The 16,215-nt window shown below is 41.1% G+C and overlaps 1 protein-coding gene across 1 annotated transcript in view; it reads left to right on the forward strand.

Moving 5' to 3' along the window:
- The first annotated feature begins 41 nt into the window (after positions 1 to 41).
- Positions 42 to 16,215, forward strand: part of ANKRD33B (ankyrin repeat domain 33B) — a 43,777-nt gene continuing 27,603 nt past the window's right edge. The window contains exon 1 of the mRNA XM_041411821.1: positions 42 to 476. Coding sequence (XP_041267755.1) covers positions 42 to 476 — 435 coding nt within the window. The remainder of the gene's footprint in view (positions 477 to 16,215) is intronic.

The raw sequence follows: 16,215 nt of genomic DNA on the forward strand, positions 1-16,215 counted from the left end.
GGGGCCCAGCGCGGCCCCCGCGCCCCGGCCCCGCCGCCGGCATGGTGCTGCTGTCGGGGCACGGCGAGCCGCTGCCCGGGGAGCGGGTCTGCCCCGCGCCCGCCGCCGCTAGGGAGATGCCCGGCGCCGAGGCGGAGAGCAGCCCCGAGCAGGGGGCGGCGGAGGCTGCCGCCGAGGAGCCGGACGAAGAGGAGGAAGAGGAGAAGGAGGTGGAGGAGGAGGATTGCGAGGAGTACGAGGACTTCTCCGAGCTGCCCGACACCTGCAGCATCGCCTCAGACGACTCCTTCTATCCTCCTAGGGGGCTGGACGACGACGACGAGGACCTCTGGTCCCTGGAAGGGGACGAGCGCGACAGCCCCGAGGCGCTCAGCCTCTTCCGAGCCTGCTGCACCAACAACAGCATCGTGCTGAAGGCGCTCATCCGCCAAGGGCCCCAGGAAGAGGAGGTGCGGGAGGCAGACCGCAACCGCAGGGTGAGCATCCCGCGCCGCGCCCCCGCCGCCCCGGCAGCCCCGGCAGCCCGCCCGGGGCAGAGCGGCTCGGCTGCCCCCGGCTCCGCTCCGTGCGGGGCTGAGCGACGCCCCTGCCGCTTCCTGGGATGCTGCTCTGCAGCCCCCTGGGGAACGGGACCCCCGGCAGCGAGGAGCGGAGAAGGGCGTGACGCTGCGCCCTGCCAGCCCTGACTTTCCACCTTTGGCTGAGGAAGGGTCCGGTTCATGGGATGAGACAGCGGTCCGGATGCCGGTTTTCCCGCGATCACTTTTGAATCGGGTCTTGTTTTCCCTCTGTTTATTGGGGACCAAGAGAGGCATAGCTGGTAATGGTTGTGTTCAGCATCAAAACACCTTCCTCTTTTCTGGGCTGTTCATCCCCTGCAGTACTTTATGATATTCACCTTGAAGTTTTGAACTGCTGGAAAATTGTTTTCGGTTTTTTTTGTTTTTTTGGTTTTTTTTTGTTTTTTTTTTTTTTTTAAATTATTTTTTTCTTCTTTTCCTTTAGCTCCCCCCAAAACGTAAGCTTGTTCCTGGTTCCCAGATTGCCAAGCAGTGTTTTTCAGAGTTCTCCTTGTATTTATTTTGTTGCTGATAATCTATTTTTGGGGTTTGTAGCACTACAAGTTTTGTGGCTCTGTTTTTTTCCGGTTACTCAGTTAATTGCAGAGACAGAAGTGTACTTCTCTAAATCAGAAGGTGAAAGCTTGGGAAAGATTTCCTGGTTAATGAGTTTCTGGGACATTTGAACAGCGGTATTGAAGATTACCAATATTACTACAGTTTGTTTTAAACCTAAGAAGTTATTTTGCATAAACAATCTGCAAAAACAATCCTGCGACTAATCCGTGACAGCAGTGTTTTGAAAGGAAACCTGTATTATTTTAATTGGGCAAGTAACTTGCACATTCTGGCAACATAAGTTGTCTTTGCGTCAAAAAGAACGCCATGATTTGTGTTTGGTTCTGTCTGGAGAGGGGCTTTTCTTGTGGCTTAGATAGATGTACTTCTAGGATTTTTCCTAAAAATATCTTTTTCTCCAAAGGATTGATTTTAATAGAGATTTTTTAGTGATCAGACTTATTGTAAATTTCTTAAAAAGGCAAAAGGTCATATTAACACATCTGAGGGAGAAGCAACCTATGGTGTGAGGCTGGGAATGAGCAACAGAAGACAGAAATAATTTGCATCAACTCTTCTGCCCAGGCCAGGATATGGTGTGGTTATACTTTAGCTGGTCATGTGAGATCCAGTTGTACATTGCAGGATATTTTGAATACCCTGCAGATACACCTATCCCATATGTTAGGGCTGTGCCTGGGCTGGAGCCCAGCCCCAGCCCTGACACTGTGCGGGGTTTGGGCTGCAGCCTCTGCTGAGGTCCATTGATTCGGCGTGTCTCAAGTGTGCGATGATGTGGGAGGTTTGGCCCCCATACATGTGGCATTAAGTGCCCCAGAGCTGTCCCTCCTGAAAAGGTGGCCTTCCTGCCCAACAGAGGGCAAGCAGCTGCAGGAACCCTCCCTCTCAGGGCTGGTCCTGCAGACCTCAGTCAACAGGGATGACAAAGTTCAGAACAAGTATCAGCCCTCATCCTGCAGCTGCTCTTTGGGCAAAGGTGATCAGATCAGGGTTGTGAAAGCAGAAAATTCTCCAGTTTGGACAGCCTTCCCTTCACCATCCTCCTCCCAAAAGGCAAGTTGTTCTTTATCTCTTCAGCTTCTGAGAAAAGAGACAAAATTTTGGCTTGAATCTGAAAGTTTATTTTCTTTGTTCATACTGTAAAAACCCAAAACAAAACAAAACAAAACTAACATCTACTTACGCAAATATTCAATTTGACCTGAAATCAAAAATTGGCATAAAATTCTGTTTTCTTCATTTTTTAATGCAAATAAAGTAAAAAAAGTTCTGGAATTCAGCAACTTGTGAAGCTATAGGAACGATGTGGCAGACATGAGTTCACTTTGCCTTCCTCACAGAAGAGCCCCAATCGCAGCAGTACAGAGCAGGACACTCGGTCTTTTCCAGACAGATGTGAGTGGGGTGGGAGAAATCTTTTGACTCAGAAGCTGAAACTTCAGGTGAGACTCCTGCTTGGGGATATCAAGGCAAATTCTCATTATTTTTCAAAGGAAAACCACCTTTTTTAGAGAACTTTACTTAATAAAATGGAAGTTTCACTCAGGCCTTTTATTGCCCTATCTGTGGAATTTTTTTTGCTCTTGAATTTCATTATAAAATCATTGGATATTATCCATGAACAAGACAATTTTGCTGCCACAAAGTAAAAGTTAGACATACCTGTTGTTCTCATGGAGATTTTTAGTTGCTGAAACTAAAACTACTGTTGGCTTAGCATCTTCTTTTGCTGGGATAATGTTTGTCTACAATGTTATCTTGTATGCATTTGTTGGAAAGCTCTATTTTTTTTTCTTATTTAAATTTTTTTTACCTTTTTTTTTTTTAAACTTTTTTTCTTTTCTTTTTTTTTTTTCCCACACTGTGAACAAATAAGCTAGACTTCTGTTTCTTCAAAGTTTTAATTTGTTTTCCATGAGACAGGGCAGAGAATGAAGAACAACTTGCTTTTTGAGAAGTGGGGTGGTGAAGGGGAGGGTGTCCATCTGAGGATATTAACTGTTTTCAGCATCCTGATCTGATAACCTCTGGTATGTAAGTACATTACAGTTTCATTTTCACAATTTCAAAATCAAGTTTTCTTCAAAACAAGTAACAAGTTACTGTAGTAAGACAACACTATATTTTGATTCTGAAAGTAAATAAAGTCAGCTCACAAAATGTAACATGAAAAAAATTCCAAATGCCCTAAACTGGGCACAATGAACCTGCTTTGTTTTTACTTAGCTTTATCTTGTCCCTAAAGTGCAAATATATAAATTTAAGATGTAGAAACAATTCTCCAGGAAATGCTAGGATCCAGAGGTACCCTTACTTATTTTCTTCTTTAGAGTCAATTTGCCAAGCTTGGATATTGCCTTTTTGTGTCATTTCTCCAGAAGCGTATTTTCCCTGTAGTCTGTTCATGAGCTGTAGAACCTCCTGCCAGGCACAAGTTTTCATTAAATTCACCTTCCTGCAGTAAACCAGGCTCCACAACTTCTGATTTATTAGTCACCACATGTAGCCTGAAGATCTGTACCTTCCCTGGCTTGTTTTCATTACTGTCAAGACAAAAACAGTTTATATATCATTGACTGCAGAGGATCCCCAGATGGCTGATCCCCTCATCTTCTCTTGCACTGCTGCCTGTCCATGGAATTCAGAAAGACTGGATTGGTGCTGCTAATTTCCTCTCCTTGCCCAAACTAACACTGAAATATTTGGAAAATAACTATGACAGCATGTAATATACTAATTGTACATTGTGCAGGGTGACCTCTCATTCTTCAGTGTTTGTTTATTTATCCTAATAGTAAAGAGGGATTTGAAAATAGACAAGGGAAAATAAAATCATGGCTCTGGTGAAATTTCCTGACCTGACTGAGACCTTAGTATCACCTGGATAATGGTGCTACTTTTCACCTTACCACATGGGGACTGGTTCTCCTTCCTCACTAGCCAAATTTCTTAATTTTCAGATATTTTTATCTCATAATTTTAACGTCACTTAATATCAAATTTTGCCTGGTGACCAGGATTTTATATACATATACTTAGAAAGACAGAGTTTCAAAATCTGGTGTTACCTAACTGCAGAATACAAGCAAATTTAGAAATTTGCCATGACAATAGAGAAAGCATTAAGAGATGGGGGAGAGAGAAAAGAAGGCAAAGAACGTTCCCTTGCCAGATTGAAAATAATCACTGCAGCTGATCTGCAGAAAGGTTTTGTGCTGATCTTACATGTGATATAGCCCACATTAGCAAGAATATTCTGTTGTAGTCTTTTTCAGTTTTTTTTGTTGTTGTTGTTGTTGTTGTTGTTGTTGTTGTTGTTGTTGCTCAATGAGTCCTTTGTTCAGTTCTGTAGACAGCTATGGACATAACTGTGGGAATGTTTCTCTGAATGCAGCCTAGGCTTGTTTGTGCACTGCACACCGTGAGTGGATGTTTTGGAATGGCATCACTCACCTGGTTTCCTCACTGGGTCTGTGACAGTATCCAAGGCATCAGAACTGTCATGCTGTTCTCCTTTCCCTGTGGTGCAGGCTACTTCTCAGGCTCTGTACTGCCACAGAGAAACTGCTTCGGGAAACTCACCCAGTTTAGGGAGCATTACCCTTCAGAATTTTTCACAGAGCAATGAACAGTGAATCCTCCATGGAGCTGACACCTGAATTTGTCCTTGCCAAAGGGCTGGGCTTCTGAAATTGCAATTGGTTATGAAGGACAGGGAGCCAGTGGCTTGATTCCCACTTTCTAGGTGAGGGAACTTTGTGTTGAATGATGCTTTTCTAAAAAGTCATGTATGACAAAAAGTGACAGAGCTTGTGTAACACTCCATTAACTTGTGTTTTTATTTTATTTTATTTTTTTAATCTTCAGAATGTTAACTTATAAAAATAAAAAATCAGGAGTCTAACATTTTCTGGTAAGGGATGAAGTTCCCCCGTCACATGCTGGTTTTCAGTTTTCATGGCACATAGCTAACTCAAGTTAACCCATGTCAGAAAAAGGATTTTAAGAACATCTCCTCCAGTGCTCAGAATATTTTTTCATTATTATTTTCACAGACAGCTTTAGTTTATCCATATTATCTTATACAAAGTATTCTCATGGAAACAATTGTATTGAAACTTAACATCATGACACTAAACCACGAAAGAGAATTTTTTGGGATGAAAGTATTTTTAGAAAGACAACAACAGTAATATAATTTAAATTCTTAAAAAAGTACCAAAATCCTCAAATGCAGTAAAAAATGTCCCTGGAAATACATGTTTGTGCTTACAAAAGAAGTGAGTAAAGTAAAGAATTATAGATGTCAAAAAAAAAAGGGGAATTCTTCAAATACAGTAATTACAGCTCAAGGTTAGCCATCAGAAAGGAATAGATAAATCATGGGAAATATGAAGTGAGCTGGCTAAGAGGGAATTTGGTGAGCTAACCAGAGCATGGACCAGACTGATACAGGTAGGCACTCAGAGGCATTCTCAGAAGAGCGTGGGCAGGTTAGCTGTCTGCCTGCTCTTGTCTGTATTCATCTGCAGTGTTAGGTGACTAATGCCTCTGTAAACCTGGCACAAAAAATAATCCTTTAAAATAACTTTACTGGAGAAAAAGCATGTTCACAGAATGTAATTTCTATAGATTAAAGAGAACAATTAATAAAGACCATGAGGGTGTGTAGACATAAAGAATGGCAATGTAGGTCTTTAGCACACTGCTGGAAATGCATGTCCAGAGCAGGCTGTGTCCTCCATGGAGCTGACAGGTAATATGACACAATTTGTACTTCATGTCAAAAGCAGCATTAGCTAATAGATGCAGGTCCTACTGGCATGGACAAATACAGATTTGAAGACCAGATGAGAAAGTTGTACAAGTTTAATCAAGTTTCAAGTGATAGTTTCAACTTCTAGAGAAACCAGATGAAGAGTAGCTTCCTTGAAGAATTTTGACAAATTGCTTAATGTGAAGTGTATGGAACAGGAGTGGTGTTTTTAGTCTGACAGTATTACAAGAGTAAAGGTCACATCAATCTTCTGTTCTGCTTTAAGCAACATTTCATGTTAGTGTCTTAAATCAAGTGTGTGGCTTGCAGGTCTCCTCAGAGAAGCAGGGATGATACTGGTTACCCATCTGAGGACAAGTTGATATTGCAGATATTTAAAAATGCAGCTGCATTTAAAATTCCATGATAGCCTAACAAGTCTGGTTGTCCTGGACAGCTTTCATCAGTAATTATGACAGATATGTAACGTGTTTTTAGCATAACATGTCCATAACACATGGGACTTTGAAATGCCTTACTGCCTTTTCCTAGGAGAATTAGTAGAGCTTTATTTCACAGTGCATAAAGTGACACTGCTAATCCTACAACCCATTAGGAAATTCAAATTTATGTTCTCATGGAGGAATTGCTCAAGAAGGAATATTGGCACTAATTTCCTTTTGTAAAGCTTCCAAAGATTCCTCAGGGAAAATTTATTTAGGAATCATAGGAAGTTGAAGCACAGAGCACTGCTGCAAAACACCTGATTGCTCTGAAAAAAATGGGTTCCTGTTGAGTTTCAATAGCTTATAGGAGGTACTGGACTTCAAGTCTTCTGGAAAAGGAAGTGGTCCAAAAGCCCCAGTATTCCCAAATTCTTCAGTTCCAAGATAAGTGCCAGTAAGGCAACAGCAGTACCTCATTTTATCAAGGCTTTAGGTCTCAAGGCAAGGGCTCTGAGGAAGAATTAAAAAATGTTCCTGTCTGAGGCAGCAGGTTTAAAGCTGCTTGCTGAGAAGTACCACAGGAGTGGTGAGTTCAGGTGCCAGCTGTGGTGGACAGCAGGTCTCCAGTGCCACATCTTTCAGTGTCATCAAGGGCTTAACTCTCATGTCCTTTGGCCCTGCTGCTGCTGGAAGTGGGCTGTGGCTCTTGGAGGCTCCCGAGGCAGTGCCAACAGATGGAAAGGCAGGGACAGGGATGTCAGCCCCTCAACCAGGGAGTTCTCTTTTCAGAGGTGTGAGACTTGGTCGTCTTTCACTCAGTCTGACTTGTTGCTGGGTTTCAGAGGACATTTCCAAAAGGGTTTTGAAAGAGGCATTAATGTTTGCTTTTGTGTGTGGCGCAGAAACCTCTTCCCATCATCTTAATTTTAGTCACACAATCTTGTGTTTATGTTTGGGAATAAAAACTGTGACAATAAGCTGAAAATAAAAGTTGAACAAGGAGTACAAGCAATCAAAACATCGAATAGGATCTACTACTCAGGAAGAAATAGACAGAAGGATAAGACCCCCAAAGCTCCATTATACATTTCGGAAAATGTCACTGTGTGACAGAGACCAACAAAAATCAGGTGTTTTACTGTAATACCTCTGTATACTGGTAGTACTTCAGCTCCACAGAGGAGAATGAGTAGTGACTCTTGTATGACTTTACGGGTCTTGGTTGCTTCCAACCACAGGAGCCGAATGTTTATATAAAATTACATTTTACGTCAAGTTTATGTAAAAGTACATTTCATTAAAATATATTTTTCTTCCTTTAAAGAGAAGTGTACATAGTCACCAACTAAAATTCATGGTTAATTTTGAAATAAAGGTAGACTTGAAAGGTGTAAGCAGCCTTTTACTTACAGAAAATACTGCTAGATGAGCATGAGGTGTGTGTGTGCATTGCCAAAAGAAACCATTTCTGCATCAGAGCACATGTGCAGCTCAGCTCACACCTACCCTGTGCAGGGTTAGCATCTCTGGTGTGGATACAGCCAGTGCCTGGCCTGCATTTTCCCTGGATCTCAGTCTGTTCTCCTAATTCATTATTGGCTTTTAGGCTTTTGAGTTCAAACGCCCAAACTAGCATCATTTGTTGTGTTATGGTTTTGGAAATCATCAACTATTCTGGTACTAAAATTGGTAAAATACCTATTTGCACATGCTTTATGCTTATTTCAGATATGGTAAGATAGTTTTCGAGTAGGATAACACAGAACATAAGATGCTGCAGGTTTTCCCAAACTGGATTTCTGGTCATTCATTTCTGTACCTTTTCCAGTACTTGTAGTTATTCTGAACAAGTTATTCTGTTTTGGCTGAGGCTGGGGCTGAGGGGTTAGCAATTTATGTAAGTGCTATATTGCCTGCTAAGAATTTTCCTGCGTGTTCTTTCTGTATCATCTGCCATTACAGTGTGGAATTAGGTTTATCTTTTGGGACTGAGGTAGAATTGTACTAAAAACTAATTGCAGAGTTGCTAAAAACTGCTGATAGATTTTTTAAAATAAAGTAGAAAATCTCTGGAAAATGTGAAAGCAATGAAGAATTCCCACAGGCCTTATTTGAGACAGGAGTTCACCTTTAATGTTTTCATAAATAAAGTTTCTCTCAAAAGGCTACCCTTCTGAAGTATTTTAAATATTATGCCACATTGGTTTGAATCTACCTGTTTCTGACTGTTCTTTAATTAAATAGAAAAATGGAAACCCTCCAGCCTGGGCTAGATATAATCCTGTAACATACTCAGGGAGTCACAATAAGAAATAATCAAGTACTGTAGGAAGAGGTTTGTTGTCACAGTGTCTGTGGTTGCACATCTGGCAGTGAATTAGCAATTCAAATTGTATCCACTGTGGGAAAAACCCACTATGTGGAAATAGTTCCCATTTTTCAATTCTATTATTTTCTATCATGTCTGTTAAATTCCATGGGGAGCAATTTGAAAGCAAGATGATGCAAAATGGGAATGACTCATGGTTGGGCTTTTGTTGGTTCACACGTTTCGGATGTACAACGTTCTGAGCCTCATCCTGTAATATCCTCTCACATATGAGGGCTGGGAATTTTTTTTTTTTTTGTCTTTTGCCTCTCAGTACATGAGGCCTCATCTTTGGGATAGCTTGTATGTGGACAGACCAACTGCTGGCGACAAGAGATGCTGCCAGCAGCTGCCAGAGCTCAGAACTGGGTTCATGGAGAAGTTTTGAAGTTTTGTTTCTATTACTATAGCAGGGAAGCTTATGCAGAATCCATTGTTATTAGTTTTCTGAAGTTCAAAAGTAGCAGATAATGGGACATATTCAATCTGTTCATAAAAAGAGCCTTTCAGGCAGTATTTGGTTTCTTTTTTTTTTCTTTTTTCTTCTATACAAAACCGAGATATCTTGCTATTTGGAGCTAATAGTAAGAAGGCTCAGCTCAACGGTTTAGCATTTGATTGAGAAACACAGGAAGGGTATCCATGTATTCATAAAAGTGTCTTTAAGTGTGGATGAAAGGAAAAGGAAGACTTTCTTTGAAAGGTGGTGTGGTACTTCTGTGTATCTGCAAGTATCATATGAGTTTGATAAAGGATCCAAGAGAAGGCAGAGTCAAAGCTCAGCTCCACAAGGGAGTTAATTTAAAATACTTTTCTTTCTACAGAATTTTCTACAGATTTTCCATAAAAAGAATGAAGTAGCAATAACTTGTTAGACAAAGAATGTAGGATAACATGTATTGGCCAGTTCTGAAAAATTAAATACCACAAGTATTAGTGAACTACCATAAACACTAATGAAATATAAGTGTATAGACTTCAAACACTAATGAAATATAAGAGCTCTTCTGAGCTAGTAAAAAATATAAACACAGTAGAGGAGTTTTCTGGTTACACTGAGACAGGCTGTACTCCGCAGTAAATGCTTGGAAGCATGGAACAATGCCAGCCAGAGGAAGCCTGTCTGGGAAGAAAAAGGTTGTTTTCCCTGCTGTCCTACAGGCACTTTGAAGGCTCATTGCTATGTTAGGTGAGTCCTGTCTGCAGGGAAAACTGGACAGCACGACCACGTCAGAGACACTGCTCTGCCACACTGCTTCAGCAGAACTCCCCATGCAGAGCTGCCAGCCTGGAATAAAACACACAGTGTTCCTGGAAGGACAGCCTGGCCAGTGGTTTGAGGAGGGAGTGAAACCATTCATGGCTGACAGGGAAGAAAAACACTTAATTTCAAGGTCTCTGGGAACGGAGTGAAAGGCTCTTTCTTGTACGCCAGGGACAGGTGCAATCTCCCAGGCAGAGACTGTCCCACAACCTGCAAGCAGTGGCTGTGTGAAAAGGCTCAGGTGGTTTTGGGATCCCCCATTAACCTCCTGCCATGTCCAGGCAATGGGAGAGGCCAAGCTGTGCTGAGTCCTGCTGTCAGTTACGTGGAGTGGGACTGAACCTTCCTTGCCACTTATTTATGGCTGTGCTTTCTTTTGTTTTACTGCACTGATGCTGTATGGTCTGCAGGAATTTTACAGTCCAGAAAATTCTTCTCTTGTGAGGATGAAACAGGGATGCTCCAAGTGTAAAGATACCCATGAGCAGAACTGCCTGTGGAATAGGAACTGGAACTGAGTACTTGATACATGCTGATTTAGTTCCTTACTTGAATTAAAATAGTGTGTTTATTGAAGTCAGATGTCACAGTACATTTACAACACTTGTCTTCATAAAAGTTCCCATGAAGTGTGTAAGATCCTTTACATATATATGGATACATTAAGCAAATATTGAAATATTGAATACTCAAGTTTAAAATTTTAGAAGCAGTAAGTTTTTAAAGCACCTGAAAGGAGATTGTGGTAGGGTGGGGGTCATCTTTCTCCCAAATGACAAGTGACAGGACTAGGGGAAATGGCCTCAGGTTGTGTCAGGGGAAGTTCAGATTGGGTACTAAAAAAAATTTCTTCACCAAAACAGTGGTTAAAAGGGGAATCTGTGTGAGGAGCTGCAGAAGTCACTTCATTTTTTCAGCCTGGAGAAGGGCAGACTGAGGGGAGACCTGATTGCAGTTACAACTTCTTTGTGAGAGGAAGAGGAGAGGCAGGCAGTGATCTCTGCTCTGTGGTTATCAGTGACAGGACCCAGAGAATGCCTGAAGCTGAGTCAGGGGAGGTTTAGGTTGGATATTAGAAAAGGGTTTTTCACCCAGAGGGTGTTTGGGCACTGGGAGAGGCTCCCCAGGACAGTGGTCACAGCGCCGAGTCTTACAGTGTTCAAGGAACATTTGGACAGCTGTGTCAGGCACAATGTGTGATTCTTGGGGTGTCCTGCATAGGACCAGAAGTTGGACTTAATGATCCTTATGGGTCCCTTCCAGCTCAGCTTATTCTGTGTGTTTCTGTGTCATTCTGTGATTGAGTGTTGGAACAGGTTGTTCAGGGAACTGGTGTAGTCACCATGTTGAATAATGAGTAGATGTGGCACTTCACAGTGTGGCTTAGTGAACACGGTGACATTCCATTGAAGGCTGGATTTGATGATCTTGGAGGTCTTTTCCAACCTTATTGATTCTATGGTTCTGATATCAGCAGCCCAAAGCCAAAAAAAAAAAAAAAAAAAAGAAAAAGAGATGGTGAAAAAATGTCAACCTTTCTCTTACAATTAATCACCCAAATTATTTTCTTGTAAGGCAAGAGATTATGAAATGTCTTTTACTTGCTATTGCCATTTTTTTCTTTCTGTTTGTGTTTTTAGCTTGACCTAGTTTATGCTTATTACAGTCAGCACAGCTGATTTATGAGCAGAGGCTCCATTCACAGATGGGTGCAGGCAGAGCTGAGGTATTCAGGTATACATCTATGGCAATGTCCACAGATCACAAATGCATTTACCAGTCTCTTAGGTTCTGAAGTCAAAGGAGGGAAAAAAGCCTAACCTGGAGGTTTCAAGTAAGGTAATGCTGTTTCCCGGTGCTTCTCATATCTCAGGTCCATCGCTCTCTTTTCTGCTGTTGTTCAAATTATGAAACCCCCCCAGCTATCAGGTGTCAGCAAAAAGTGCTGTGATCTCTCTTTGGAGATTCAGTACCTGATGCTAGATCAGGAGGAACTCCCTCCTGCAGTGGATACACAGACAGTAACCATGGGGAGAAATAGACCAACACTGCAGACTAAATGTCATAAATAGTGTGATATGGGTGAAGATATCACAGAGAGGAAGGGTTTTAAAAATTACAGGGGTTCCTTTAGTGTCAGTGGAAAGAACGAGTGACTCCAGGGCAGGCCATGGCAGTGCAGGAGCAGGAGCAGGGTGCCCGGGGCACAGACGCTGAACCCGCAGGGACACTCTCGCCCTGCAGCTTCCAGCTCAGCTCCAGCTGCTGTGTCTGCTGGAGCAGGGGATCATGCCCTGCCTTACCTGCTCACAAGGCCACATTCACAGACACTAACTAGTTATGTGCAAAGCCCACTTTGTTTTCCTGTTGTGCATGTGTAACTGAGTACATCTCCCCAGCAGAGTGAGCTGAGGGCTGGTGGCATTAGCATGGACTGCTTAGAGGGAAACACAGACATTCTGTTTGAACACTTCACAAGCTGGGTGTGCACAGGAGCGCAGTTCACAATCTTGTAATGAATATCCTTGGTAAGCTAGCCTACTGTCGTTTATCTGTCAGTCGTCTGAAAATTTAGGTTAAATATATCCAAATTCGAGCTTTGAGAATTTATAAAAATAAATTAATTGTTTTGAGAATTTAACAAAAAAAAATCAGTGCTGTTTTTTTCTGTAATGTAAAATAGTAACTGTAATTGCAGTTGTGAGTTTAATGTGTGTATTGGCCCTTTTTTTCTGTTTACTCCCTGCCATCCACAAAACACATTCCTCTGGGGAGAAGGTTTTTAAAATAGTGCTTAGTTACCCTGTTTAGATTTTGAATACTTGCCAAAAAATACTGTATTTTCCTCTTTCTCATGTAATTTCTATTTCTAGTACAGTGACTTCATCAGTTGTGATTTATTACTAAATTGTTAGTGTTTATCATAAAAGAATTAAGAACTAGAGCAGAGCCTGTACAGTTTGGCAGCTTATCAGTCACAGGGGAAAGGGCAAGTGAGCATTGTTCATGTGATGTAAACCCTTACAAAAACATTCAAATACTGTCAGCATTGCTTTCACAAACTTTCTTCTCTTCCCAGAGCTGTATCCTGCTATTTCCTTTCAGATTTTAGGGTCCTCAGAGAGTGCATCTGGAATGATTCTACCTCATTACTGGTGGTACTGCAACCAGTAACATTCCAAAATACATGATTTTGAAGTCTACCTATATTGGCTGAGCTTTCAGGATTATTGCTACAAAGCAATATCAATTAGTATAACACTGTTATACAGTGCAGTTATATTCTACAGTAAATTCAAAAATCCAGTGTGAGATTTACAAATCTTAAGAGGAAGAAGGTGATTTTTGGCTATAGGGTTTTGGTACCAATGTTAGTTAGAGTCAGTTAATTGCAACGAGCCTTCATTTTGGATATGTGCTACTGTTTGTTTCTTTCCAGAGATAGATTGAAGGAGTCAGACTCTGAAGGTAGCAGGAAACAGTCTGCCCATAACTTTCAAGGAGCAATGAAAAGACCAGATCTGGTCTTTAAAAGATTTCCATATTACCAAGTAGCATTCTCTCATTTTGTGTAAGAGAAATAGAAAAATAACTCCAAACACTGAGAGAAACATTAAAAAATATTGTGCTACTGCTTCTAGGTGCCTGAATACTGAGGGAGAAAAACATAGGTTTTACCATTCTTCCACTGCTACTTTGTGGTCTCTTTAGCTAATAGAGATCTAGAGTTTAGAGTTCTCAGAAAATCTGGGATGAGAAATTGCAGCATTTGGTTAGTAACTGTAAACCCTCGAAGCATGTCAGTTCCCACTTCTCAAAGAAGAGAAAAGAAAACAAAATCCAAACAATATCTTCTGAAGTAATGAGAAAGATGAACTGTTAATTGGAAGGACACAATATTTATTCTAATTTTTTGGATTCCATTTATTTTCTTTTCCATAAAAATTTGCCTTTCTCATTGATGTGAGTAAAGGAAGATCTTAGCAAACCTTCCTGTTGCTTTTACTACACTGCAGCTTTTCTACACAAACCTAAGTGACCCTAATTCCTTTTGAACTGTAAGTAAAAGCCAATGGAAACTGACAACTTCACAGACAATCTCCAGATCAAGGCATTTTGAAAGAGTGATGAAAATTTTAGCAGTGAAAGGGGAAACCAGGAATTATTTAGGAAATTGATTATATACTCTCTGAAAAGATCTTAAATCTAAATTAACATGAGGTATTTCTCCTAAAGCAAGTATTTAGGCCAGAGATCTATGATGCAGGAAGGCACATATTGATGAGGTTATTAATGCCATAAAAATGTAATATGAATGAAGATATACAGAAAGTAAAATACTGTAAAATCAACAATTTCCAAATCTGGGGGTACAAGTTTTCCTTGCATGGAATTTGAAAAGAGAAGGAAATTATAAGTTGTTAGTCTTCCAGTACAGACAAGATCTTTGTATTTCCTCCCTGTGCTTTCTAATATCCAGCTGTGTAGGATAGGTTAGAACACACTTTTTATACGGGTGGATGGGGGACATGACCCTCCTGAATCAAAATTAGAAAGGATCATATCCTGTAAAAGAGTCTTTGAAGTCATTAACTGTCCTTCAGTTTACTGCTCTATGAGTCATTGCCTTTGTGCAGCTGATACAATCTCATCTGACCTCTGTCTTCTAACTGAGTCATGGAAGGGGTTTTTGGCTCTCATTTGGTAGAGCTGGGCAGAGCCTGGTAGCCTTCTCTAGCAAGTGGAATGTTCTCTGTGGAATAAAGGGCTCAGAGGCTTTGAAGTCTACATAGTTAGAATATAATCTTGCACCTTTTCAGAAATGAAAGTACTATTTGTAGGTTTCTTTGGCCAAAGAACAAGGTGGGAATCAGACCTAGGAAATGAGACATTTAGCACTGGATGATAAAATGCATATTAGAGGAATTTAAAAAATGAAGAACAGAAGGTGTAACTCTTAGTGCCTCTGCTTCTAGAGGTCAGGGCTGAAGAAACTTCACCTTCGCAGATTTGCTGGTAAGGAAGGAGAGTATTTGTTGCTGCCAAGCCCTGTGTCGATGCCCAGGGCAAGAGAAGAGCAAGACTTGGCAGCAGACTGTGCTGCTTGTTTGCCTCACAAGCTCCTGTGGCTGAGCTGCTCTAGTAGAGGGCTCTGTCTGAGCAAACAGGCTGGCAGGCTGAGGCTCCCTCGGGAGCTCTGCATGGAGCTGGGAGATTTAATGCTGCTGAGATTTACTGTCCCCAGACCACGTGTAGATGGATTTAAGGATGCTCCTTAAAGGTCTGCTGGTGAAGGAGAGCAGCTAGTGCTCCACATACTCAGTTTTGATGAAATGGAAACCAGTGCCAAAAAAAATATATCTGGGCATAATATCTACCATTTAGCACCTTAATTGTGGTTGAACATATTTAATTATCAATCAAATCTAGAAAAGTCAGTCTTCTGGTTTTTCCTCCATATTCTCTAAAACTGCTTGATTTGTTCTTGAGTATGGCTTGTGAGTGACTGCTAAATGAACAAGGGCTAACATTAGAAAAAATATTGTTATTCTTTATAGAGTAGGTACATAGTGAATTTTGTTCAGTGCAGTGTATGCAATTATGTTGCACAGCTGAAAATTTATGTTGTCGTACATTGCTAGTAAGAGAATACCCAATTTATAATAGAATAGTTAATTACACCAGCATTTACTACCTTCCTTTTAGATACAGAAATACCTTTTCATCCCAACTTTTTATTCTCATTATTCCTATTTACTGCTAACCACTCCATGCTTATTTAATGGTAGAAGAGTTTCCTTCTCCATCATGCTCTTCATCATTATGAAATGTAAAAATTGCATAAATAATAATGGAATCTTCTTTGCAGTACTTCGTCAAAGCAAGTGTGCTTCTTCTCATCTCTTGGAAATTCCATAGCTTTGGAGCTGGGCACCACAAAAAATGAAGAAAATTGTGTTTATAAGTCACCTCTCTACTATTTCAATGAACAAGTCAATGAACCAATCATTGCAGTTACAGCTTCCTTGTGAAGGTGAGAAGAGAGGCAGACACTGATCTCTTCTCTCTGGTGACCAGTGACAGGACCCATAGGAATGGCTTAAAGCTGAGTCAGGGGAGGTTTAGGTTGGATGTTTAAAAGGTTCTTAACCCAGAGGGTGGCTGGGCACTGGAACAGGCTCCCCAGGGCAGCAGTCACAGCACAAAGCCTGACAGAGCTCAAGAAGTATTTGGACAATTGT

The sequence above is a fragment of the Onychostruthus taczanowskii genome, unplaced genomic scaffold (assembly GCF_017590055.1).
Source record: "Onychostruthus taczanowskii isolate IOZ18803 unplaced genomic scaffold, ASM1759005v1 scaffold37, whole genome shotgun sequence".
NCBI classification, from domain to species: domain Eukaryota; kingdom Metazoa; phylum Chordata; class Aves; order Passeriformes; family Passeridae; genus Onychostruthus; species Onychostruthus taczanowskii.